General features: G+C 44.7%; 4 protein-coding genes across 4 annotated transcripts in view; 2 read left to right on the top strand and 2 right to left on the bottom strand.

The window, feature by feature from the left end:
* Positions 1-641: 641 nt before the first annotated feature.
* Positions 642-9491, top strand: gsk3aa (glycogen synthase kinase 3 alpha a). The gene is made up of 11 exons (XM_017439538.3): positions 642-1015; positions 4250-4335; positions 4614-4715; positions 4800-4883; positions 4979-5089; positions 5200-5330; positions 5731-5935; positions 6014-6109; positions 6419-6605; positions 6685-6762; positions 7135-9491. The coding sequence occupies exons 1-11, from the start codon at positions 841-843 to the stop codon at positions 7194-7196; spliced, it is 1317 nt and encodes a 438-aa protein (XP_017295027.1). The 5' UTR covers positions 642-840; the 3' UTR covers positions 7197-9491.
* A 337-nt stretch (positions 9492-9828) lies between these two features.
* Positions 9829-12498, top strand: zgc:91910 (uncharacterized protein LOC445276 homolog). The gene is made up of 4 exons (XM_017439530.3): positions 9829-9950; positions 11659-11809; positions 11890-12025; positions 12160-12498. Exons 2-3 carry the CDS (start codon positions 11675-11677, stop codon positions 11983-11985), a joined length of 231 nt encoding a protein of 76 aa, XP_017295019.1. The 5' UTR covers positions 9829-9950; positions 11659-11674; the 3' UTR covers positions 11986-12025; positions 12160-12498.
* On the bottom strand, positions 12083-18433 carry bmp8a (bone morphogenetic protein 8a). Its single transcript, XM_017439529.3, has 7 exons — positions 17428-18433; positions 14271-14463; positions 13932-14080; positions 13673-13852; positions 13517-13593; positions 13155-13265; positions 12083-13084 (listed from the first exon to the last, which is right to left on the bottom strand). Exons 1-7 carry the CDS (start codon positions 17864-17866, stop codon positions 12935-12937), a joined length of 1299 nt encoding a protein of 432 aa, XP_017295018.1. The 5' UTR covers positions 17867-18433; the 3' UTR covers positions 12083-12934.
* Positions 18434-22943: 4510 nt separating this feature from the next.
* The window catches only part of macf1a (microtubule actin crosslinking factor 1a), a gene marked incomplete in the record, with an annotated part of 165057 nt that continues 162168 nt past the window's right edge, over positions 22944-25832 (bottom strand). The window contains 3 exon segments of the mRNA XM_037975753.1: positions 22944-23893; positions 24719-24821; positions 25710-25820. Of these exon segments, the coding sequence (XP_037831681.1) occupies positions 23646-23893; positions 24719-24821; positions 25710-25820 (462 nt within the window).

Here is a 25832-nt window from a genome sequence, read left to right as displayed (position 1 = left end):
GTCACAGCACTCGAATGAGCTAAAAGTGTCGATCAGCTAAAACAGGACAAAGTGTGCTGGGTCAGCATTCACACAAACAGAAACAAGAGATGAGCCGATGCAGAAGATTTTAAACCACTTTGGACACTTTAACCTTTCAAATAAGTCCTTTAAATCCCAGGAATGAACAGTGTATGCTTCTCCTTATCAGTGTCAGGATCAGACCCTTCAGATACAGCTCATCTTGGGTGTAAGGTAAGGACACCTGGTGAAAGTGACCATGATGAAAAACCTCTGAATCCCAGGTAAGACTGGTGGCCTTGGGAAGTTATTTAAATGTGTTGATTTCCTAAAGGCAAGACACTGAGACAGATGACACTTGAAAGCTGACATTGTAGTCTATGCTATACAGTAAAACCTTTAAATAATTGTATTAAAAAGGCCAACAAATGGGCAGCTTGACCCTCAAAAAGTGATTAATTTGAATATGTAGTAAAATATTTAAAATGTCATCAAACAGTGATAATGCTCTTTTTGATTAGCTTATATGTACTGTTAATTATTTCAAAGTTGTAGTTGTTTTGGTCAGTCAGAGCCAGAGAAGCTAACCTGAGCAGCAGCGGCTCCGGACTCCATTTCCCAGGTGGCGTTGCGGCCGCTCTGTTTCTGGGTGTCTAGCAACAGCTTTGAGCCCAGACAGCCGGCGGCGGCGGGAGCGCTGTTTTTCCGTGTATCTCTCCGAAATTACTCGCTGCCGGACGTTCATAATTCATAGTCGCTGAACTGAAAACGGCAGAGGAAGAAAAAAAAACAAACAAGAAACAACAAAAACAAACACAACCCTGATCTCTGCTCAGAGATATGAGCGGCAGCGGGCGGCCCAGGACCAGCTCGTTTGCTGAGCCGCCAGGTGTTCCAGGAGCCGTCGCAGCGCCCGCCGGATCAGCCGCTGCCGTGGGGAGCAGCACAGGAAAGTCCGGGGTCGCGCAGGCCTCCGGCAGCAGCTCGTCGGGATGCTCCAACCTCAAGCTCGCCAGTAAGTTTCCCGTTTGGTCGCGGCTACTTTTCTTTACTTGGAACCTGTTTGTGTTGTTGGTTTAATCGCGTGTTTTTGTGGGTTTTACGCGTTTTAGCCCGGTGGAAAGTGGTTGTTTCCCCCCGTCTGGTCGCTAACCCCCAGCCCCGCTCCGGCACCGTGTTTTTGTTCTGGTTTCCTGAAACGAAGCCCGTCTGGATGTAAAACGAACCCGCTGGGTGAACATTTTAAATTTTAAACGTAAAGTTGAGAACCGGGGTCAGTGACTGTGACTGAGCAGAAAAAATAAATGGTTTTTTTTTGGGGTGGGGGGACTCGGGTAACTTGGATGCTGCATGGAGGGGAGGCTGTTTGCGGTTGTTGTCTGGTTCTGGTCGGGGCTGGAGGATCCCCATCCACCAAGGTCACCTGTGGGACGAAGGCTTGGCAGCTGGAGGGGTGGAGGTTCTGCTGGGGAACCTCCAGAACCTCCCTCTCCTTATCAGGCTGGTGTCACCAGATCTATGATGTTCATTCAGACCTTATCGTCCTCTTCCAGGCTGTGATGTGTCCTGATATCAGACCTCATCTCCAGTTCAAACACCTGCAGGACCTCCAGCATCTAAATCCAGCCTCCTCTGGATGACCCATGGGCTCTTTGCCTCAAGCCAGGAGGCACTTTTTATCAAAAATATATATATTCTTACAGTAACTTCCACCACGAACGATAATGTGCTGCCAAGACGTTATGGTTCCCATCTTTTGTGTCTAAAAGTGCAATAATCCGACATGTCTTTCTGGTTTGAACTTAGCCAACTAATCACTGGAGCTACATCTGCGGCTGACCTCAGTCAAGATGGCCACCCAGAGATGACTCTCTAACTCGGCGAGGAAAAATCGCTGATCCAGATGTTGGAAGCAGCAGCTGGTGGGATTTCAGAAGCTCCCATCGTGTCGGTCTCCGGTCAGGATTTTGTCTCCCGGTCGGACAGGAAGCTGCTCTGGAAGTTACACCCAGCCTTCTGTCTCCGTGTCCAACAATTGTTCCGTTTGTCCCCGTCCGTGGACGAGCTCCGGAGTCCGTCTCTGTCCCTGTGGACACGCTGACAGGGGACAGGGACGCTGCAGGGACGATACAAACCACCTGATGGTTAAGGTTTTACTCGTAGAGCACTAAACGTTCACATCCAGTGTGCAAACGTTGAATCAGTTTCAGGTCTTTGTTTATCGGACGTCGTCACCTTCAGGACACGGTTTGGTTTCTGTTGTTTCAGGTGCTTCATCCTCGCCCAAACAGAGACACAGATTAATCACGTTTGTTGACATCTGGTGGTAAAGAAAATGTTTTTTGTTTTGGTAAAGCTTCAGGCTGGAAAAGGAAATCAGAAATATTCACGTCTCTAACAGATCTGACGGTTTAAAAGGTTTTAAAATCACTTTTTTTTGTCCATAAGTTTGAGTTTGTGTCTAAGGAAACATTTTAACTCAAATAAATTCAGCTTAATGACTCAACTGGTTTGTTTGTGACTTGTTAAAGATTAAATGAAGCTAAATGAAAACTGAAATCAGCAAAAATGCAGCTAAAAGCTAAAGTTAGCAACGCTGTAGATGAAGGCTGAATTAATGAAAACACAGCTGAAAGGAAAAATTAGGAAACCAGACAGTTTGCTGATTTAAAGAGAAGCTTTTTGAAGGACCTGAAGAGATGTTTAGATGTAAGTCAGACCCAGACTGAAGCTCGTCTGATGCGCTTCGTGTTCAGAGGTCCTCTCCTGCGGGGATTTGAGGTTCGGCTCGTCACAGGAAGCTTGGAGCAACCATCGGTTCTGGTCCAATGAGCCGCCACACACCGGCACAGCTGGACAGATGTTACAGGACCTGGACGTCTGTGTCCGTTCAGAGGATGAACTCCTGTTGGGTTTCCACGCGCTGCCCCAGAACACGCAGCTCTGTCTGGAACCGTGTTGCCGAGCGCGTCAATCTGTTCGGTGAACGGAGCGCCGACGCTGGAGCCTCGCTCCGTTACTCCAACGGGCTCCCGGTGAGGACACAGCCCGTCACACGGCAGCTGAACGCTTTAATTCCTGTCTTTAAAGTCGCTCGTTCCTGTTCAGACTTCCTTTGTTTGACTCGTCCAGTCATCAGTTTGTCGCTCGACTCCTAGAAGTGAGTTTTTATCTGTCGCTGCAGCTAAAAGATGAGTTGAGCTGAAAGCAGAGTCGCTCAGGACGTAGATCCTCCGTCGTTTCAGTGAGCAGCGGCGTTACGGATCCTGTCGGCCTGCGGCGGGTCGGCGCCGACGAGGGTCGTCGCCCCGCAGACTCGTTTCATTCAGTCCCAGAATAACTCGAGTCAACACAGGTGCCTCGAACCCGTCAGGAACTCGTCTCAGTTTAGTCTCTGTGACGTTTTCTGACTTTACTTCAACAGAAGTTTTTAAATCAAAGTAAAATCAAAGATGTCTCCGTCTGTGATTCTGTGTCAGACGGTCTTAATCCGATGGCGCCGGCTGAGACTCGTTGGATAAATGTTCCTGAAAGTCCTCGTCTGGGTCCGACGGGTCGCGGGCGTCTTAAACTCGTCTCCGTTTAGTTTTCTGCTCCGACAGGACCCCGGAGACTCCGGGCATTTAATAAGTTTGACCTCAGTGGATGAAATCATAAAGGTGGGGGGCTGCTGGAGTCGGTCCAACGCTGATGGGTGGAGGCGGGCAGTGAGTGAGTGAATGAATGAATGAATGAATGAATGAATGAATGAGTGCAGATCACAGCCGCACGTTTCAGATGTTTAAGATGAAGTGAAGCTGGAAACTCCTCGGTTCAGAGCTCCAGTTTCCAGCTGGTTGGAGACAAAATGATGAAGGAATAACTTCTGTCCGAATCAAGAAATAATTCAGATTTCTTGTTTTTTTGGAGGAACGTCTCCGTTAACGTTCAGAGTTTGATGCCAGTTTTCATTTTTGTGTCTAACTGGGAACGGTTGTTACTTTATTTACTTTAAAAGTCCAGAAACGTGAAATGTGTTGAAAACAGAAGCGATGACGAAATGTTTAGGTTCTGTTTATCGAAGCGGTCTGATAAAGGTCTGATGGACAGAATGTGTCGGCCCGTTTCCGTTTCCTCACCTTTGACCTCCGCTCCTCCGTCTGCGGCGGTTCTAAAAGCTGAATTTCGCTCTGTGGCGGCAGCAGCGGCGGAACGACCAGAAGCTGCCGAGCCGTTTAATGCTAACGAGCACAATCTGCTGGTTTCCCAGGAGACAGTGGGAAGGTGACGACAGTCGTAGCCACACCTGGTCAGGGTCCGGACCGCCCACAGGAAGTGTCCTACACCGACATCAAGGTGAGCGAGGTGCACGAGATGACAGGGTTAATAAATCAGGACATTAACATCATCCTGCTGCCACTTTCATCACGTTGATGTCATCATTTCCTGTAATCTGATTACACAGCTTCAAAATAAAAGCTCTAAACTGATTTAACTCGTCTTCTAATTAAAGCCCCGAAGAAACAGAAAAACTCACGTTTGTTGCAAATTAAAAACAAATTTAAACATTTTCTTCTTTTGTGGATTTGATGGAGAACCGCGAGCATCTGACCCGTTCTCCTGAACCCCTGCAGGTCATCGGTAACGGGTCGTTCGGCGTCGTGTACCAGGCCCGGCTCATCGACACCCAGGAGATGGTGGCCATTAAGAAGGTTCTGCAGGATAAGAGGTTCAAGGTGCAGCTTTAAGCTTTAACTTCTCCTGTGCTTCATTGCTGCACGTTCTGGTTCTGAAGCTCGTGACCCGTCCTGTTTCCACAGAACCGGGAGCTGCAGATCATGAGGAAACTGGACCACTGCAACATAGTTCGATTACGTTACTTCTTCTACTCCAGCGGCGAGAAGGTAACAGAATAAAAGCAGCTCGTTTCAGACGTAAGGTTGACGTGACTTCCTGGAAACGGCTCCTGCAGCTTCCTGTTGTCTTCTGTCCTCCGCAGAAGGACGAGGTGTACCTCAACCTGGTCCTGGACTTCGTCCCCGAGACGGTCTACAGGGTGGCCAGGCATTTTAACAAGGCCAAGAGCATCATCGCTGTGATTTATGTGAAGGTAACTTCCTGTTTGTGTCTGTCGGAGCGTTTTCGGAGCGTTCCCGGAGCGTCCCGGAGCATCCCGGAGAGTTCCCGAGCGGCTGACTCCTCCTGCTCCCACCTCCTCAGGTCTACATGTACCAGCTGTTCCGCAGCCTGGCGTACATCCACTCCCAGGGCGTCTGTCACAGAGACATCAAGCCCCAGAACCTGCTGGTCGACCCAGAAACCGCCGTCCTGAAGCTGTGCGACTTCGGCAGGTGAGCCGACTGAGCCGAGTGATGTCACTTCCTGTTTCAGACGCTAACAGTCTAATTAAAGACTTACTGAGCTCCTGTTAACCCACTTGAAGGAAGCTAGTTAGCATGCGTGTTGACAATGACTCTCAGCTACTTTTAGCTCCACATCTGTAAAAATAACCGAGCTGCGGACGTTTTTTTATTCCGTTTCATTTCCTGGCTCGGTTTGGCCGCCATCTTGGCTCCCAGTTGGAGACGTTTAACCGAGGGTCACTTCCTGAGAGTTTCATTAAAATCCGTCCAATGGTTCAGGAGATATTTTGCTAACAGGCGGTCTCCGATGGCGGCAGGATGTGTCGCTTCAGTGACGCCATCTTAAATTAGCCTTCACCTTTATCAGCTTTACTTCCTGTTTCCTCAGCGCCAAGCAGCTGGTCCGCGGCGAGCCCAACGTGTCGTACATCTGCTCGCGGTATTACCGCGCCCCCGAGCTCATCTTCGGCGCCACGGACTACACGGCGAACATCGACATCTGGTCGGCAGGCTGCGTCCTGGCGGAGCTGCTGCTCGGCCAGCCCATCTTCCCCGGAGACAGCGGCGTTGACCAGCTGGTCGAGATCATCAAGGCGAGTTTCCTGTTTCCTGTTTCCTGTTTTCTGTTTCCGACGGAGCCCAAACGTCACTTTAGTCCGATTTGCTTCCAGGTGTTGGGAACGCCAACGAGGGAACAGATCCGAGAGATGAATCCAAACTACACGGAGTTCAAGTTCCCGCAGATCAAAGCTCATCCGTGGACCAAGGTGAGAGGAACACCTGAGGCCCAAACAGGAAGTCATGAACAACAACTTCCTGTTTCTGTTGAGCTCAGACAGGAAGTGCTTTATTTAGAGAGCGGCTTCAAAACAGGAAATCCATCAAATAAACATTCTGTAAAAACCAACAGGAGGTGCTACAGCTAGCTGCTGCTGTTCTCTGTCCATGTAGGTTCAGGTTTGTACGTTAGCGTTAGCTCGACCTGTTAAGTGTTCAGACTAGCCTTTAGCTCATCAAACTGATTTATCCACATTATTAGACGTCACGGCTTCCATCTTTCTCTCGTGGTTCCGCAGGTGTTCAAACCGCGGACGCCGCCGGAGGCCATCGCGCTATGCTCGCGGCTGCTGGAGTACACGCCGGCGTCCCGCCTCTCGCCCTTAGAGGCCTGCGCCCACGCCTTCTTCGACGAGCTGCGCCAGCCGAACGCTCGGCTGCCGAGCGGCCGTGAGCTGCCGCTGCTCTTCAACTTCAGCACCACAGGTAGAGCCGGGACAGGAAGTGACCCGCACGGTGGCGTCGTTAACCGTCTGACCCGTGGCTTCTTGTTGTCGTCCCGCAGAGCTGTCCATCCAGCCGCAGCTGAACTCCATCCTCGTCCCGCCCCACGCTCGCGCTCACACGGCTGCTTCTGTCCACGGTGAGACCGCCTTTCAGCTTCTTTCTGATTGGTTGTGACAACAAACAGATTTAGTCCCAAAGTGTCCACATCTGAGGACATGTCTTTCGTCTCCAATCCGTCTGTCCCAGAATCTGAAGCTGGTCTCCGTCTCTGTTGGAGACCAGCTTCAGATTCAGAACTGCTTAAAAAACCCAAAAGAACCGATTTAAGACGTCAGAGTTCTCCAGAAGAGCTCTGCTGCTCTGCTTAATAATTATTATTCTTAGTGACCCGCGTGGTTTACTGGAGAACCCGACCCGGGTCGGTGAGTCCAGACCCAAGATGGCAGCCGATGCAAGCGGCGCTGATCCGATCAGACTGAATGAAATGTTTCATATTTCTGCTCCTCAGACGGTTCCGTCTCAGATTCATCTCAACACAGTTCGGTTTCTGGATCCCTGAACAGCATCTGAAGCAGCGTCTGGATCTGCAGGCCTCACACACACACACACACACACACACACACACACACACACACACACACACACACACACACACCTGAAGCTTTCCTCCGTGCTGCTTGCTGTTTCTGTCAAACTGTCGGTTCTTTGGCTGCCGGGGCGGAAACGAGACGGTTCGAAAGTCGGGGCTGGTCCTCTGAAATATAACTCTTTATTTTTAATCAGCCGTCTGTCTTTATTTATTTGACTAAATCATCTGATGACGCAACGTTTCTGTCTCCAGACTTTTCTTTTTCCCGCTTTCCTCCGCCTTTCTGCTCGACCCGAGTCGGAGGTCGGTCCGGATGGAGGAGCTCTGATTATCGCTCCACCAGTCAGCCGGTTTGGGCCTTTTTCTATTAAAGTTCTGCTTCGCGTGGAGCTCGCCGGGGGTCAAAGGTCGAACCCGGAGTCCATTTCCTCAGAGCAGTTCAGCCCGAAACAAACTGAGCCCAACAGAAGAGAAAACGTGACGTTTCTTCAGCTCAGGATGAGTTTAAAACATTAAAAGTCTCAAGTCTTTTAAAATAAAAGAATCTAAATTTGTAAACGTCGCTGAAATGAGCGTCTTATTTTGACTTTATTTGTTTATAAAAACAGAATAATTTGCTTCATCCAACCTAAACTTTATTTAAAGTCATCAAAGGAAAAAGGTTTGAAACTGATGGGAATAATAAAAACATTTAATATCAATAAAAGAATTAAAGCAGCAATAAACCCTCCTGAGGTTTAATATGAAGCCAGGAAATAAAATCCTGATGAGACTCGTCTCTGATCCCTGAAACCCCAACGACCTTTGACCCCCGGCGGACGTCCTGGTCGGACTTTAAGCCTCGGCTCCTCCCCAGAAGAATCAGACGATTAAAGGTTTCACAGCTTTTTTTGTTGCTTTTATTTTGAAATGCTCTGAAGTTGAATCACTCGATGCCTTTTTTAGAAATCCAAACTCTTCTGTTTTCGTCTCACCTCTGCGTTCGAGTTTTTAATCCTCGTTCTGTCGTCAGAAACCGGAGGCGTCATGTTTGTTTATTTATTCGTCGTTAAAGCTTTCCGACACCTGAACGAGCTGCAGGAAAATCCCTTTAAGGCCGAAGTTTGTTTGTCTGGAATGTACTTCTACGTGTTAGTCTGTAGGATTAGAGCAGCCGCACAGAAACACCTGAAAGTTGGGAGATTATTCGATTCCCCTCCTCCTCCAACGATCTGCCTCCCGCTGCGCCGCCGTGCCGCCGCCGTCCACTTCCTGTCCGATCAGCGCGCTCGGCCGTCCCGGCGGGGCGCGTCGCGCTCGGAGCCGTCAGACTTCCTGCAGCCGTGAAAAGGTGTGAAAACGTCCCGCAGAGACGAGCCGAAGCCGTTTATATCGTCTGAGTTTCTGCATTTTTGTAAATAAGTTTCTTTTTATCACGATTTAAAATGTAAATACAGAAAAAAAGCCACCAACCACTCTTTGTGCACATTTCTCTCTCCTTCTCTTCCCGGATGTTAAAACTGTGAAACTCTCCCGTTTCCTTCAGTTTCTTCTGTTTTAAAATGTTGTTAAAACCTGAAAACGACTGAATGTTGTTCAGTTTTTTAGTCTTACAGAGAAAATCTCTCTTTTTTACAGTTTTAAAGTGTTAAATCACGTTTTATACTGAAAGAAACCTTTTGAATCTTTTATTTCCTGTAAGTTAGAAAACCTTCAGTTTTTTTTTTGTCTGCAGATTTAGAGAAACTGAACTCAGATCAGGTTGTTTTTTTCCCGGTCCAGCTTCAGAACTTTATCGGACCTCTTTTAGGACCGGTTCAGCTTTCAGTCCAGAAAAAAACTCCAAACCTCGCTAAAAAAAAGCTAATTCAACAAGACTTTAATGACTTCTGTTTTTAAGCTTCTGCACCAGTTTTGCTGTTTTAAGCTGTATTTCTTTTATCCGTTTCCAGATGTTTCTCACCGCAGCAGCTGTTTGTTGGTCATTTATTTATTTGCTGTTCAGTGTTGAGAGAAACGTCAGATTTCTGCTGTTTTCAGACAGAATCCAGTCGGCCTGAAAAGAAGAATTAAAAGTGTTGGAAATGAATTGCTGCTCCTGACATTTTATCTTTAGATACACAAAGATCTTAAGAATGACTGACTTTGTTCTGATAACACTTCATCGGACTGAATGTTTTTGTTCTGACGTGTCGAGCCGATGGACGACCGAAGGGAAGGAGAGAGAAACGAAACAAACCCGTCTGTTTCTGTGTGTTTATGGACTCATTTACTGTAATAAAGTGGTGAAACTGTGACTTTAGCTTCCGTCTGAATCATTTAAAACACATTTCTTATTCTGAGTTACAGCTCAGGGTTAGTTTATGAACATTGATGACATCTGAAGCTTTTTGTTAAACATATAAACTCATTTTTACCTCGACTGTTTCCACTGTTTGGTAGACTAACAGATTAATGCTTCACTTCTTTAAGCCTAAAATCCACTTTAATAAAGGAACAGTCAATGAAAATGTAATTCTTTATACAGAAATAAGATTTTAAAAGAACAGGAAACCAGACTGAATTAAAAAAATGAATAAACACAAGTAAAAAAAAGTAAAATAAAACAAAAAACCCGATCCGCCTGTAGGTTGCAGTTCCGCCTCCGGCCGCCGGGGGGCGCCCTCAGCCTCTGATTTTACCAAAATTCTACTTCCGGTTTGCCTTCAGAAAAAAAGAAACGTGAGAAGGAGCGGAGACAGTGTCGATTGTCGAAGGTAAGCCTCCTTTAAATCTAATTATTTCCGTGTTTAACGTCTTTAAACTGTATTCTGTTCAATCTGAAACCGATTTGTCTTCAAATGTTTCTGCATTTATTATAAATTTGTAGCTTCCTTCGCGAAAAACTGTAAACTTTAGCTTCTCCGAACTAAGCTAGTTAGCATTAGCATAGCGGGGTGTTTTCAGACGATGGTGGTTTTAACAAAATAAGTTAATTTATTTAACTTTAACAGATAAATAGTACCACTAATGTTGATTTAAAGTCTCCATAGTTAGTAGGATATTATCAACATGAGCGGTTCGTGTGTCAGTTTAATGTGAGGCTAATTGTAGCCTTTAAACGGTGATAATCAGTCAACATTAATCAGAATTAAAGTAGTTTTCTGTTCATTAAAAATGTTTTATTTCTTTATAAACGTTGTTTGGATTTAAAACAAATATAGGTTATTAGTTTAATCTTAGATATAAATTAAAAACCCTAAAGATTCATTAAATAAGAGTGAAACTAAATTAAAATTGAAATCCAGTTTTTAGCTGCTGATAGTTTATTAATTACATTTATCTTTAAATTAAATCTTTACAATATGACTGCAGACTTTATTTAGATTAAAACCAGTTTTTTAAACTTGTTTTTCTGCATATATTTGACTAAATTTAAGGCTTTTAAATAAAACAAATGAGTTCAGGTCACAGCTGCAGGGAATAATTAATTAGATGTTTTTATTATTTAATAATTTATTCCAACTGCAGTTTACATTTATTAACTTCATTATTGTATCTAACTAATCTAACAATTTAAATGTTTTATTTTTGTGAATTTTGATTTTTATAAATTCTAAATAATATATTTAAATTGCAACAGGATATCACATAAAAATTAAACTTGTTTTTCTGCATTTTATTGACCAGTTTGACTAAATTTAAGGCTTTTAAACAAAACAAGTTTAGGTCACAGCTGCACGGAATAATTAATTAGATTTTATTTGTTTTTATCCTTTAGTTTATTAACTTCCTATTTGTATTAAACTAATCTAAAAATATAAATGATGTATTTTATGTATATTTTGATAAATTCAAAATAATATTTAAATGTTTGCAGGGTGTCACATAAAAATTTAACTTGTTTAAAAGTCCTGAAGTTTGTTCCTTTTCTGCTGAACTAGAGAACAAGAATTAAATTAATTGAGTTTCCATTAAACCCAAAAATCCATGAAGCTAAACTTATTTTTATGTGAAAAATAATCAGATTATAGAGAGAAAATTAAATTATTTTATGGCCTAGATGTTCTTTAAATGAGGAATAATTAAACTCCCACCTGTAAACATTTAGACTCGTTAAATGTCTGGTCCTGTCTCATTTTTAACAAGTTAATTATTTTATTTTAGCTGTTATTGATATAAATCCTCAGCTATAGAGGCGCCAGTAAACACTGTTTATTCAGCAACTTTTTATTTTTTTATAAAGACAGAAAAGTTCAACAAATTCAGCTTTTAAAGAAATAAAAATTATGTAATAATATAAATAAATTCTTTGTTCTATGAGGCGTTTACATAAAACTGCTGTTAAAAAAATAACCTTTTCTGACGTCATGAAACTAAAGGTGGACTGTAGAAGCAGTTTAAGGCGGTATTTCCAGGTGCTGGGTTCTGATTGAATCTGTTGACGTCCTCAAATGCGTCCCTGTCCCCGTCCTCGTCCCGCAGGTCGAAGCGGAGGGCCATGGCTCGCGGGCAGCAGAAGATTCAGTCCCAGCAGAAGAATGCCAAGAAGGCGGCGGAGAAGAAGAAAGGTCAGGGCGCCGACCAGAAGACTGCTGCCAAGGCTGCGCTCGTCCACACCTGCCCCGTCTGCCGGGTCGGTACCGCCGCAGAACTTTAGGTTTGACGCGTTGGACAGGGACACGAGACATTTGACACATCCTGTCCTCCTTTCAGACTCAGATGCCCGACCCGAAAACCTTCAAGCAGCACTTTGAGAGCAAACATCCCAAATCCCCCATGCCTCCTGAGCTCGCCGACGTCCTGGCCTGATCCAGAACCCGAACCGGACCAGGACCCCGACCCGACCCGGGTGAGTGTCAGACATTTACAGAAACCAACTGCAGTCAAGAAAGGAGGTGAAACGTTACGGGTTCTGATAAAACTTTATTAGAAACACGAGCAGAATGTTTGTATTAACAGATTATTTATCCGTCTCATCCACAGACACGCTGCGTCTCCGAGGATGGGGGACGGATGGACACCAGTAGCGTCTTCGGTCTGTGTCCCGGTGCAGACAGGCAGAAACTCGTCTCAACCAGTCCAGATTAAAACCATGTTCTGTTCCAGCTGCTCCTCAGGTGTGCACCTTACAACAGTACCTCACGTTCCGCCACACAGCAAGCCCCGCCCCCTGACAGGTGACCGAAACAAACGGGGAGATCACACCTCCTCGCCGCTTAAATTATTTTGTATTTACAAGCCGACGAGAAAAAGAAAAACGAACCAAATTTGCTTTTGCCGTCTTGTTTTTTTTAACATTTTCAATAAAACTATTTAACCCGACTCTGTTTATCTCTGCTGACCATCAGAACTTTAGTGTTTCAGCCATCTTGGAACGGGATTCAAGCTTCAACCGCTGCGGTTCATGTCAGAAACGCTCGTTAAACCTCGTTACTGCCGCCGTTTTATAACTGGACATCTGAACTACCCCTTTAAACTCGAAACTACGGTGGCTCTGCTGGGACAAATGGCAGCACAGATTAATGATTCAGGTCACATTCAGCAGGACTAACTAGCCATTAGCTCATCGTGGCCATAAATATCAAATTTTTCTCTGGTTTAGTTTTATATTTTAGCTGTATTTACATTTATAAACTGAAGTGTTTTCGTTGAATAAATAGGATTATTTATCCTCTATTTACATGAAAGCTGTGATTTAAAGTAACAATCAGGAATAAATAATCCTGTTAAACTCGTCAGATTATGGAGGGGTGGTTATTTACAGGCAGCCGCAGGTCTTCACCACCATGTTGCGATGCTTCTTCAGGATCACGTTGTTGTTGTCGTCGTAGAAGAGGACGGAGATGGAGCTGAGCTTGGTGGGGGCGCAGCACGCCGACGGCACCTCCTCGGGCTTCAGGAGGTGCACCTGCGGGTTGAAACATTTAATTAAAGAGAACGCGGCGCTGCAGGAGTCCTCCATGTTGATTCGTACTGACCACGAGCTGGATGAGGGCGTGGTTGGTGGCGTTCATGCAGGAGCCCAGAGGATAAATGCACTCGCCGTGACAGTAATACGCCGAGTACCCGGTCGGAGCCAGAACCCAGTCCTGAACAGAACAGAACCTGGGTTCAAACTTCGGTTTTACTGCGTTCATAGAAACAAATTCAACAGAAAATGCTTCAAAATGAAGTAAAATAAAATCTGTTTCTGTTTTTGCAGTTTAAAGAAATCTGCAATGATTAAAAAGCGTCTCTTAAAACATTTTACAGTAACAATCAGACAAAACAATCATTTCAAAATAAAAGTCAGTTTCTTCGTATCTCAGACGTTTGTTTTTGTTTACAAATAAATAAATACCTTCCATCCCAGATCACTGAAGCTGACGTAAAGCTCATGTTTCTTGCAGGGTTCTCCTTTGTTGACGGGACCGCGATCTGAACAAATAAACAAATAAATAAAGATATATTTCTGAGTTTTATCACATTAAACACATTTGGTGTTTTTTACGCCTACTCTGGATGATGGGGACCGGCAGGTCGTATTTGTGCTTCTTCCTCCTGGGGTGGGGCTTGATGGCCCGCGGCGGGCGGCATGGAACCTGGTTCTCCCTGAAGAACGTCACCATGAAAGGCTGCTTGGAGCGGGGGCCGCGCCGGCCCACCAGGCCGATCCAGGCGGCGGACAGGGAGCGGTCTGCGGAGGGGAGGGAGAGAACGAGCCTCGTCAGAAAACGGGTGTCACGGCGCTGCGACGGCTCTGGCGGAAGCCCCACCTTCTTCGGTCTCCACGTAGAGCCGGATGCCCAGGTTGCTGCGGGGGTGGAGCAGCCAGTGGTTGGAGGCGGAGGTGACGTCGAAGGCCAGCCAGCCCTCCTGACCCGCAGGAACCGACTGCATGTCCAGCAGCACCAGCTCCGCCTCCCTGAACACAGATTCAACTCTTCGTTTTATCTAAAATTATCCAAAATAACGAGGATTAAATGATCTACAATAAACATCCACTGTGTAAAAGTTTGTGGAGAAGAACCGACTAACGGCTTCTTCTCTCAGCTGTCCTCTCTAACGTCCTACCACTGAGGCCTAAACGGATCAGAACCCGTCCTGAGACTCACCTGTTCCTGCCCTCCCGTTTGATCTGGTACACGGAGATGTGCAGAGTCCGGTTCACCCGCTGGCCCACGGTCAGGGTCTTGTAGATCCGGAACTCGGCCGCCGTCACCGTCTCGCCCTTGGGGAGCGGGGTGAGGTCGAAACGGAACTCCTTCCAGTACGGCCGGGGCTGGAGGAGGTCCCGCTCCTGCTCCACTGCAGGAACAAGAACCAAACGTTCCTTTAAAACTCGCAGACAGACAGGTTAAAGACATCAGCATTCAGAACAAAACCAGGTTTTAGGTTCTGGGAGATCGAAGAACAAGAACTGGAGTAAAAGAGTGAAGGAACGTTTCCGCTCGTTAGTGAGACCGGAACCACCTGAAGAACAGTCGGATCTACAGAAACTGCTTCATAAAAATAAAATTAAAGTTTTCAGGACCGGAGCTGCCAAACAGGTTCAACACATTTATAACAAACAATAATCCTGAATTAACGAGTTTTTAACTTTTATAACGCAGCTGAAATGAGAACAAACTGTTAATGAGTTAAAAGATTTGTCAGGAAAACATTAAATGTTTATCAGTTTGGATTAAATGCATCAAAACTGGTTTTAATTTCATGACTGCAGGAAAATAAAGAATCTGAAGCAGTTTGTGTGATTTTAAGAATATAAACTAAAGATCAGCTGCAGCTGAACTCTTCCTACCAACAGATTTATGTTCACGCTGACGTCAGTTTAAGGAGCTTCAGAAGTTCCCTTCATGCTCATGTTGGCCCACTCTGGTTGTAGAACAGCTTCCCACAGGTTCAGGAGAGTTTAGGGGGATTTTGGACCACTCCTCCAGAACCGGACCTGTGAGGTCAGGGTTCTGTTCAGTAGAACTCTGTAGTTCCCACACCATGATCCTCCCTCCACCGAACTTCACACTCGGCTCAACGCAGTCAGACGAGAACCTCCGAACCCAGACTGCTCCAGAGACGCCTGACCCGTCCCTCCAGAGGACATGTCTCCGCCGCTCTACAGTCCAGCGGGACGGTTTTTACTCCACAGCAGCCGACGCTTTCCTCTCAGTGATGGAAGGCTTGGATACAGCCGTTGCCGTGGAAACCCACTCTCCTCTCTGCTCCTGAGCTGATCTGAAGACCTCAGGAAGGTTGGAGGTCTGGAGCTGCTGACGGCGTCCTCTGAGCCCACTCTGTGGTTTTACACGGTTGTCACGGCACCACGCTGGAACTCACCGAGCTCCTGACAGCGAGCCGTTCTGTCACACATGGTTGTAGAAACGGCCTGTTTTATCCACCTAAACTCAGTGATCTGGATGAGTGAGTGAATACTTTTGGCATACAGTGTGTATCTGCGCACACACACACACGGAGTAATTAGAGACACTTATTGCCCTGAACCACAGCAGCTGCTCAGCACACACACCACTAATTACAGGCCTGCCCCGTATTTTTAGAGCCTCTGCTCCACAGAGGTATTTTCATCTCGATTCGGACCGTTGTGTGTCAGTGGGGCCTTTAATTCTCTCCAGCTGTTCCGTCCCGTGACATGCGCAGGAACACACAACCACCCGCCCCGTTTGTCCTGTTTTCAGGTGAGCTGAAGCTTTATTACCTGAAGGAAGCGGTCGTCATTAAAGCCACGCCTCACCTTCGTTCAGAGGATAAATCTTTGCGGTTTGGAGGACGAAATGCTGCGATTTCAGGTTGTGTTTTAATTCTGTGTAACAGAGCAGAGCTTTGCGAAGGGAAACCCTTCATTTCAGGGGAGTTTGCTGAAAGACAAATTATTCCCACGCTGAGCTGGGCACCGATGGCCATCCTATACCCGGAGGAGCGGGAGGAAGGAAGCTGTCTGGGAGGAGGATGTTTAACTTTCGTGCTCGCTAAGATAGGCATCGGCTGGACTGCAGCGAGTTTAAAACAAAAAAACATTCAGGGTTCGAGACGGGCCGCGGCATCACCGCAAACTCCTGAAACCAAAAAGTAATATTAAAGATGCAAATGGCTGCGTCGGACAAACGGTCAAAAACGCAAAGAAGCTGCAGAAACGACCAGGAAGCGTCGACCCAGACGGGGAGGGTCCGGTTCTGCAGGGACCCGCATAACACGGTTCTGATCTGTAAACACAGACGCAGCTCGCTCGTTTCAATAACGACCCAAACAATTAGCATGAAGTCCCGATAATCATCAGATGGACCAAAACACGACAGAAGGTTCGCTCGTTTGGATCATTTAAATTCCTACAAACACTAAAAAAACATTAATTTTTAGTTGAACTATGTTTACGTTTTACGCTTTTAAAGAGTTTACCACCAGAAACAGAACAGATTTAATCTCTAAAGGTTGAAATGATAAAAATAAGAATAATTTAAATTACCTAAAGACCTCTGCTTATAAACCATATCTGGTCTTTTTATTTAGATTTTAATCAATAACCATTAATAATGTTTTTATCTGAAAACAGAAGCAAGAAGGCGGCAGTTTGGGGTTTAATTTGAGGGATTATTTTAATATTTTTCCTCTTTTAAAGTGGCCTTTATTAACAGATCTGCAGACTTTATTTAAAGATGTTTTGTTTTGTTTGTTAGGACATTTATTTCTTACTTATTGAATCATTCAGGTGAAAGAAATAAGCTCCTAAGAATGAACCAGAGTTGTGTCGACACAACTGAAGAACGTTTAAATGGAATTTTTATATAATTATTTTTAGCTGGATCTATGAAAAACCAAAGGTAGAACAGTTTAACAGAAGTAAAGCAAGTTTTTTTAAACACAAAAAGGTGATTTTTAACGAGCTATCAGCTGAAACTGTGGAAAAGAGTTGAGAATAAGGTGTCATGACTAAAAAAAACTAAATAATTTGAAAGTCAAACCCTGACAGAAGCATCAAACGTTAGTTATTTTGTTAATTATTGATATCTAATTTAATTGGAAGTGTGCCACCATTATTAAAGGAAGAAAAAAGGAACTGAAGACGTGTCTGAACCTCAACGAAGAGGAATAAAAACAAGACAAACATCCTAAAATCTCCTTCAATAAAACTACAGGAACAAACGACGGAGTTTGTTTAAAATGTGCTGCAGATTTAAAGTAAACAAAGAAAATATTGACTTTAAGAGGATCGTTTCAAACGTTCCCTCTCCTTACGTTGGACCGCCGGTTCGTACCCACCCAGGTTGACGAAGCTCATCACCGTGTCGGCCTCGCTGACCACCGTCCCCAGCGGCGGCGTGTGCGTGCTGAGGGTCGGCAGGGCGGCGTAGCTGACCTGCGCCGCCGACGCCGCTCCGAACCTCCCCACGCCCGGTCCCATCCCGTCCACCTCGTTCTCGTCGTCGGCCGACATGGCGTGATACAGGTCCAGCATGAAGAGCGGCGCGGAGGAGGGTGGCCGGAGCGGCGGGTGGGGCCTGGGGCGCCCCGGCAGGCCCAGGAGGTTCAGGATCTCCTTCTGCATCTCCTTCTTCTCGCGGCCGCTGAGCCGCCGGAAGCTGGAGTGGACCACGGCCTCCGCCTGCTGGCTCCACAGCGAGACGGAGAGCAGGAGCAGCAGGAGCAGGAGGAGCAGGGTGGAGGTGGGTCTGCTCGGCAGCCGGAACATACGATGCATCCTGAAGGAGACTGCCGAGGCCACAAGCGGAGGTTCCTCTGGTTCTCCTCGTTCTGTTGCTGCAGTTCAGTCACCGCAGACAAACACAGAACTGATTTATGCCTGGAGTGCTTAGACGAGTGCCGGCTCTGTTTACTCTTCCTTGTCCACCTTCTGTAATCTCAGACGTTGAAGAAAACCCACCTCTCGTCAGTCAGGCAGCAGCAGGAACACATGATGAGAGTGAGAGCATAATTACAAGCTTTTCCAACTCCTGTTTTGAGTACAAACAAACAATGCCTCTGTGGAAGATTGCTCTGGGCTTTGAAGTTGTAAACTTGGAGGATGGAGAGCAATTTTGGTGATGAGCAGGTGCTGGAGTGGAATTTAAGAGGTGCTTTTTCAGGAGGAGATGAAGAAGCCCAAACCTGCAGGGTATCCACGAGTCGACTCAAGGCTCCAAAATGTCCCAATTAATCCAGATGTCAAAGCACTTCCTGTCTGTCCAGCTGCGAGCTGTTCCTCCTTCTCTCTGCTCGATCCGAGTGAATCCTGCTCAGGAGGTTGAGGGAGTTACCCTCCAAGCCTCAGCCTCTCCTCCTCCTCAAGCCTTTAAACTTCTCTCCCCTTCATCATCTCTCCTCCCAGTGGTCTCTTTGAGAGACCTCATCTGCTTACCTCAGCCCATTTATCTTTTCATCTGCTCATGACTGCTTCCTTTCATTGCTACTCAACGTCGAGCCTCTGGCGGCCCGATGTTCGCCTTAATTGCAAACTCACGGCATGATTTAGCTTGTTTTTTATCCAGCTGTTTGCAGCTGAAACCTGATGCAAATTCTTAAATACCTAAAGCTGATTACTAACTTTGCAAAGAAAAAAAAATCTCCACAGTTCAGACTAAAAGCAGCAGATTTCTGAGTTATTCGTTAGTTAGCCGAGGTCGCCCTGCAGCGGGACAAATGCAAACACACTCAATCGTGCGTAAATCTAAACCAGAAGGACATGGAGAGGAAAAAAGATTCAAATATAGTCGAGAGGTTCAGCCCTGTGCCCGCTCATGTTTGTGCGCTCTCGCCTTCAAAGCGGCCCGGCTCTTGTGGTTTCTTTGAGCGGCACGAATAACACTGACCAAACCAGAGTGACCGCAAGTTCGTTCCGTCCCGGGCCAAAGGGCGAGTCCTGCGATGGCAGGAATTAACACGCCGCTTGTTTCGGTTTCTCCGCACATCTGTGTGACTTCTGGAGAATTTGTCTGGAGAGATACGAAGACGAGGAGGTGAAAGGACAGGCGGGGAGTTGGTTGAGAGGGGGAGTGAATATTTAAAAAAATAAAGAGAGGGAATCTGTGCATTCCTGGGAGGAGGAAATGACAGAACAGAGATGAGGAAGACGTCTATGATGAAGGACGGGCTGCAGGGAGGATGGGCTGAGATGAACTGGACAGAAAACGAGGGGTGTGAGCGTACACACAGCTGCAGAGGGTGGACGCGAACCTGTTTAACTCCAGAGGAACCGCTGAATAAACAAGAACCCGAGTTTGATGGAGAGCAGAGAGGAAACAAAGTTTAATTTAAAACCCCCACCGGCTCCGAGTTTACCTTATGAACAGAAGCGAGGATCCAGCCGGGCGCGTCTTCATCTCAGACGCTTCCCACGCCTCAATCACCAGGAAATGTCCGGCGGCTGGACGTGGTCGGATGTCAGACACTGAGGAGGGACACAAACACAATTAGGACTCATTTAATGAATTATATTTACAAATTATTATCATTTATTCAAGAACAAGTGCTGTGCTACAATAAATCTACACATAAAAATCACCTGTTTCTGCTGATAGGCGGTCTTTCTTAAGCAACAGCTGATTTAAGACAGAAAAATCTGAGAAAATGCTTCAAAATGACCGATTTTAAAGTGTTGTTACTGTCAACCTGAATTTATTTAGCAAACAACAAAAGTCTTCAAAAGCAACTTTTCAGCTCCATATACACGTTGATTAAAAATACCATTTTATGAAGCCCAAAACTGGATTAATAAACAAACACTGAGATATTCTGTTTGTCGGTCAAAATACATCAGTCTGAGTTATGAAATTAGTTATATTTGGATTTTAAACACTATGAATCTGTGATTTGCAGTCTGTTACAGATATATGATTGTTTGAGTTAATATAAAATGAGCTGGACTTTATAATTACCCAAATATCTAAAATAGGACTGTTAAACTTCTAAAGAGTCTAATCAAACCTTTAACAGTTTGATTAATAAAATCAGTTCCGCATTTCCTCATGTGTCTTACAAACTTTTAACTTTTCCAAACTTACAAAAAGATATTCCAGTTTATGAATTCAATTTAATATATATAAGGCAAAATAAGAATGCAAGGGAAAAATACTGCCTTAAAACCAGAAAACGCAACCTAAAAAAAAGTGTTGTGCTTGATAAATTTGATCTATTAAAATAAATAAACCCTGCGGCCTTCCGGTTAGCTTAGCTGCTAAGCTAGCTGTTAGCCTAGCTTGACTGTTAGCCTAGTTTAGCAGCTAATCTAATCCGGTGGGAAGTTCTAAGAGACCTAAATATAACTTTAGGTTTTCATTTTCAACTGTGCCAGTTTAAAGCTTTCGATTTCGGGTAATTGTGTGTTAAATAAATGCCACAGACTTTAATTCTTTTGGATAATTTCTTGGACACCATTCGACAACTTCGACTCATCAAAGATAACTCAAAGTAGACGAGGAAGTACGAGATTCTTTTTCTAAAAAATACTTTTTGTGTTATTTTAATCAAATCCGTCTTATATAATGTGATTTTCTTGTTACTGTTTGCGACATTTGTGACTAAAAAGTTGGTAAAAACAAACCTGTTTGCATTTCTCCCAGCTGAAGGTGAATCTGAGACGCTTCTTCCAAGGTTTTCCCGGGCAAACTGTGGACCAAACCACTGTAAAGCGTAAAAGGTGGGGATAAAAACTTCAACACATTTGAAAAAACTATTTTCTTCTGTATTTGTCTCAAATATTTTAAATATATAATATAGGTATACAAGTATGTTCACAATTAAATGATTATATGTTTATAAGTTTATATCTTTCTTTTTTAACCCTAGATTAAAGAGTCTGATCCCCCTGTTAGCCTAAAATGATGCGGCCTTGATGCAGCTGCTAGAAACTGTTAGTAATTAAAGGATTTAATATTTTACTGTTTGATTTCATTTTAAAAGTAAAGATGTATACATTTAATACTTTGGATCAGTTCTGTACAGAAATACAATCGCTTATATTACTTTTTTTCCAAAATAGTTTTAGTTGACAGAACAGTACTGCAGTTTTATTTAAGATTTGTGACCCACAGAATAGTTTACAAACATTACTAATAAATAATACTAAGTTTTTCATAATAATTATTATTACCTGTTTATATTTTTTTGAAGTCCATCTACTTCTGCAGACTTTGTGCTATTTAAGTCATTTATATATTTTATTTCTATATCAAAATGTTCAGCTCTTTCAGGAGACGACTGTTGGACAACTTTTATACTTACCAAAAATATTTTTTATTTTTTTTAATTTATGAATATTTTCCCTAGAAATGCTTTGAAACCTCTTCAGTTTAAAAAAAAATTTTTTTTATTTGAAATCTGTTTCAAACTTGTTTTATATTTGTCTTTATCCACATTTAGCTACTTTTAGCTTTTAGCCACACAACTGTTACTTTTAGATTGTAGCCAACGTTGTACCATTTTTAGCTATAAGCTAGCCTTTTGCTGTTTTTAACTAGTGTTTCATTACATTGAGTTAGCCACCATTGTACATTCATTTACTGTCAGCTTTTAGGTGCTGTTCTGCCATCTTTATCTTTTAGCTAACATTTTGCTACTTTTAGTCTTAAGCTAATGTTTTGCATTTTTTAGCTATTACCTATCTTTTTGCTACTTTAAACTTATGATTTTTGTAGCTAGCATTTTGAGATTTTTAACTTTTAGACATTGTTTTGTTGCCTTTAGCTTTTAGCTAACAACATGCTACTTTTAGCTTTCAGCTAGCGTTCTGCTTCTTTTAGCTTTAAAGGCTTAGTTTCAGATTTGTTAGCAAAGCTCTCAGCGTTCTCACAGCTTTTTTGCGGAAATTGCTGATTTTAATTTTTATTTGTGGACATCGTCTCATTGTCTCCTCGTCCCTGACCTTAAGCTCGGCGCCGAGCCGAACTTCAGCTGCAAAACATAAGTCCAAAACCGAATAAATCCAAGACCAGTCGGTTTTATTGCAAGCATACTTTAATACAAAAACAGAAAAAAATGTTTATAATTTTAGTTTTTTTTAATTTTACACAAGTGACCCCGCCCCCCTGTCATGTTGTCCCCTCTGACCCCGCCCCCATCAGAGAGACAATAAATAAATAAAAATCACCTTAAGATGTCTTCTTACTGTCACTTCATTAGTTTTCATAAACTTAATCTCTTACATTGAGAAAACATGGAGACGGCTTGAGACATTTTGAAAAAAAAAGCCTAGAAGAAGAGACGCTGGGGAGGGACAAATACCCCCCTGTCCCTTCAGTCCAGGTCCCCTGTCATCCATATTTGTAGTTCTTCTCTACACATGAAGGGAAACCCCTTTGGTCAGGTAACTGCAGTCAACATCGATAAAGAAAACTGAACGAGGCCGTTTCTATGAGTAATGTTACAACAGAGTAGAAACACTTTTTACACACAAACCATGTCAAAAGAGCGGAGTGGACATTAAAAAAATCTTTAACCATAATACTAAATCACTCTCTGCCAACGGTGATATGACATGAAAAATAAATAATCTTCCTTTCAAGCTAAATAACAAAACTGGATTATAAATTAATCAGAAAAACAACAAAAAAAAGGTTTGCAAATTAACATTTTGCATACAGTGACTCAAGTCGATGACCTCTATTGTTTCCTGTAACAGACACACATGATGCACGCCACACGTGTGTGTGTGCGTGTGTGTGTGTGTGTGCAGCAACAGAGCGGCAGACAATTAGTGCATGCTGGTTGTTGAACACGGTTGTTAACGTCGTGTTACATGTTGGGAGTAATGTGCCGTAAAAATAGTCCTGTCTATTGCTAGCTTGTGATTATTTTGTGTCGGATTGTTGACAAACCGCACCGCCGCGGCCCGGAGGAGTTCGCTCCGCCGCCGACCCTCAGAGTCTGAGGTTAGCCGCTCTGTGTGTCCGTTTCTGTGCGTCAGGCGGCAATTTCCAGCCTCCTCGCTGCTGAGGTGACCGTTTTCTCGCCAGCCAGGAAGCAACTCGGCAGTCGGTTGCATATTTTTCTTTTTTGATGCATCCTTGAGGCATCTGGCCCACAAGCCAAAATAATTTACCCACAATTCTTTTATTTTTTTGTTGTTTGTGCAGCTGTTGTGGTGGCACTCCCTGCGCCGCCTCTCCGGTAGAATGCGTCTGTCGCTCTGTCGGGTCAGGACAAAGTGTGTAACATAAAGTAAGGCGTCTCGGTTGGTTCCTCGCCGCTTTAGGAATAGGAGGAGGAGACTGGAAGGCAAACTGGGGTCTTCAGGGTTAAAAAAGTCAGTGATGACCCCAAAAACTCTGATCTGTCTCCTCTTGTGCATGTTCACAGTCAAAATTAGAGACTGGGGGGAAGAGGGGGAGGGAGACTCCATCTCCGTCTTCCCCCCAGGACATATCAGTCATAGTGCATAAGTTCTAGACAAGCCCTCCGGATGGATGTCCAGATAGACGCTGGTAGGGGTAAGATGGCCGCCGCCGGCAGCCCGTGAAGGGAGGAGTAACGAAGCACTTCTGGGTTTACTTCTTCGCAGACCCCGGGGTCTTTGGGCTGGGCGTCTTCTTGGAGATTGTTGGGATCTTGGATGGTTTGGCTCCGCCTCCGGGCCGCCTCGGGGTGTCTGAGGCGTCGGAGCAGACGGAGCGGGAGTCCTGAAGCTCCGAAGCGTCGGAGGCGTCGCTGCCGCGGCGACTGCTGGCCCTGCTGCCGGCTCGGCTGCCGGCTCGGCTGGTTGGACCGCTGGCCGTCGCTGACCCTCGCTTTGGATCTGAAAGGCGGAGAAGTTTTTATCACGTTCAATTATCGAACATCAAAAACAGCAAAGAGGCTGAACTGGTTCAGGAGTTCACAAACACGGCAGGCACTAAGACCATGCAGCCGTAAAAATACATAGTGAAGGCAGCCTCCTCTGCAGCTACGTGCTGAGAAGAAGAGTCTGTCGCACATTTATACATTTAAACAAAACAAACTTAACGCCGAGTTAAAACAGTGATTTATCAGCTTTGATGCTGAGAGAATAAAGAGTGAAGCTCCATTTACCCGCAGGAGTCGATAAACTTTGAGGCGGAGGTGAAAAAATAAAAACAGACTGTAGCATCCCGAGTCGCCTCCTTCTCGCTCTCTACGCTGTTTAATCATCTCTGATCATCAGAGAGCAACGCTGCTGTCATGATAATTAAAAACAACAACAGAGGAGTTTCACTCTAATGTCCTGTGTAGTTTTCACAGCTACAGATTTTTTATTTGATCTAGTTTTTATATTTTTTCTTGTAATTTGAAGGTGAAATGTTAGCAGCTCTTTGAATATTCTGATATAAGAAACATGGAAAAAAACCATCAAATTTATTCATTTATTTTTTCTAGAAAATACTGAAAGAGACTAAAAAATCGGCCCGTTTTGTCTCCTGGTGGAAATGATTTGGACCTTCTCAGGTGACGCTTCGATCTTGACCTCTGACCCCTTGGATCAGCAGACAGTTGTGATAGAACGTCTTCTTCTCTCATTTTTGCCATCCTGACACAATAAAACGATGAAACCCACCAAAGACCGAGAGGCGAGTTTTAAATCTAAAGTCTGCGTCTCCAGCCTCACCCGTCCGTTTGCCGCCGTGCGTCGTTCCCCCGTTCTCTCCGGTCAGAGAGCCTCGGCTCGAGTGGAACGTCGGCCTCTTCAGTTTGGACCCGGACGCCGCCCCCTGCAGGAGGACAGAGGGATGACTTCGCCGTTAGCCGACGTTAAACCAAAAAAAAAACTGAGCAGAATTTAGAACATTGCCACAAACACGAAGAACATCCAAACACAACGCTAACTCCAAAACTATCAGAACCACAACGCCACAGATTTAAAACTAACAAGACGCAGAGAACACAGAACGGCACTGATGACATCATCACGTGATGTCATCGCTGTTGAGGAACTCTGGGAGCGCAAACCTCCGCCTCGGCCACGGGGTCATTAAACAACTGTAGGAGCCCAGAATTTAATCATTCCTCAACATTTCCTGAACATTTAATTTAAATTTGTTTATTACGTTTTGAGTTGTGCGCACAGATAAACAAACAATTGGCGTCTTGGTGGAGATCAATAATCGATAAATTAGATTAATTCGTTTTGTTTCTTACGGCAGCCGTCAACATGTCTTCTTCCTAACATCTGTAAGCTGTTCAGGGAAAACCTTTGACCCTCGTGGGACGAAGAAAGTCCTCTCTCTGCAGAAAGATGGACTCCAGGTGACCTTTGACCCCTCCCAGGTTTGTTTTTCTTCACTCGAGTTTGGATTTGAATAAAATCAGATCAGTTTTATTATTTCCTGAGACGTAAAACCAAAGACCTGAAGGGAGGACTTTCTTCTTCCCGTGACTGGGAACATAAAAACACCTCCGAGTCGTCTCTCGGGGGTTTCCCGCCCCGACTCGATATCTGAACACCTTACAGAGAAGACATTTAGGTGAGGGTAATAATTAGGCTAAAAAAATGAAAAACCAAACCATAAAAGCAGCTTTGGGAGCTTCCTACGTGGCGGCGGGAGTGTTAGTTAGTGCTTTAGTTGGCTCGGAGGCGCGGGGTGGGGTGAGTGTGTTACCTCGCTGTGGTTGTGACCCACATCTGGGCAGCAGTGGCACTCGGTTGGCGTTGGAGTTTTACTGTGTGCGAGCCAGGGCTTGGCATAATCACGGGAGTGGGTGTGGGAGGACTGAAGGGAGGA

This window comes from Kryptolebias marmoratus, linkage group LG5 (assembly GCF_001649575.2).
Source record: "Kryptolebias marmoratus isolate JLee-2015 linkage group LG5, ASM164957v2, whole genome shotgun sequence".
NCBI classification, from domain to species: domain Eukaryota; kingdom Metazoa; phylum Chordata; class Actinopteri; order Cyprinodontiformes; family Rivulidae; genus Kryptolebias; species Kryptolebias marmoratus.
Note: the sequence above shows the minus strand (reverse complement) of the source record. Positions and strands in the feature narration are given on the sequence as shown.

Excerpts from the sequence above, each read along its gene's own strand:
- gsk3aa (XM_017439538.3), top strand. The coding sequence starts at position 841 with ATGAGCGGCAGCGGGCGGCCCAGGACCAGCTCGTTTGCTGAGCCGCCA. Across the intron at positions 4,336-4,613 it reads TGTCCTACACCGACATCAAG|GTCATCGGTAACGGGTCGTT; the intron begins GTGAGCGAGGTG and ends GAACCCCTGCAG. Across the intron at positions 6,763-7,134 it reads CACGGCTGCTTCTGTCCACG|ACGGTTCCGTCTCAGATTCA; the intron begins GTGAGACCGCCT and ends TCTGCTCCTCAG.
- zgc:91910 (XM_017439530.3), top strand. The coding sequence starts at position 11,675 with ATGGCTCGCGGGCAGCAGAAGATTCAGTCCCAGCAGAAGAATGCCAAG. Across the intron at positions 11,810-11,889 it reads ACACCTGCCCCGTCTGCCGG|ACTCAGATGCCCGACCCGAA; the intron begins GTCGGTACCGCC and ends TCCTCCTTTCAG.
- bmp8a (XM_017439529.3), bottom strand. The coding sequence starts at position 17,866 with ATGCATCGTATGTTCCGGCTGCCGAGCAGACCCACCTCCACCCTGCTC. Across the intron at positions 13,594-13,672 it reads GCCGGTCCCCATCATCCAGA|ATCGCGGTCCCGTCAACAAA; the intron begins GTAGGCGTAAAA and ends TTATTTGTTCAG. Across the intron at positions 13,085-13,154 it reads ACGCCCTCATCCAGCTCGTG|GTGCACCTCCTGAAGCCCGA; the intron begins GTCAGTACGAAT and ends TTCAACCCGCAG.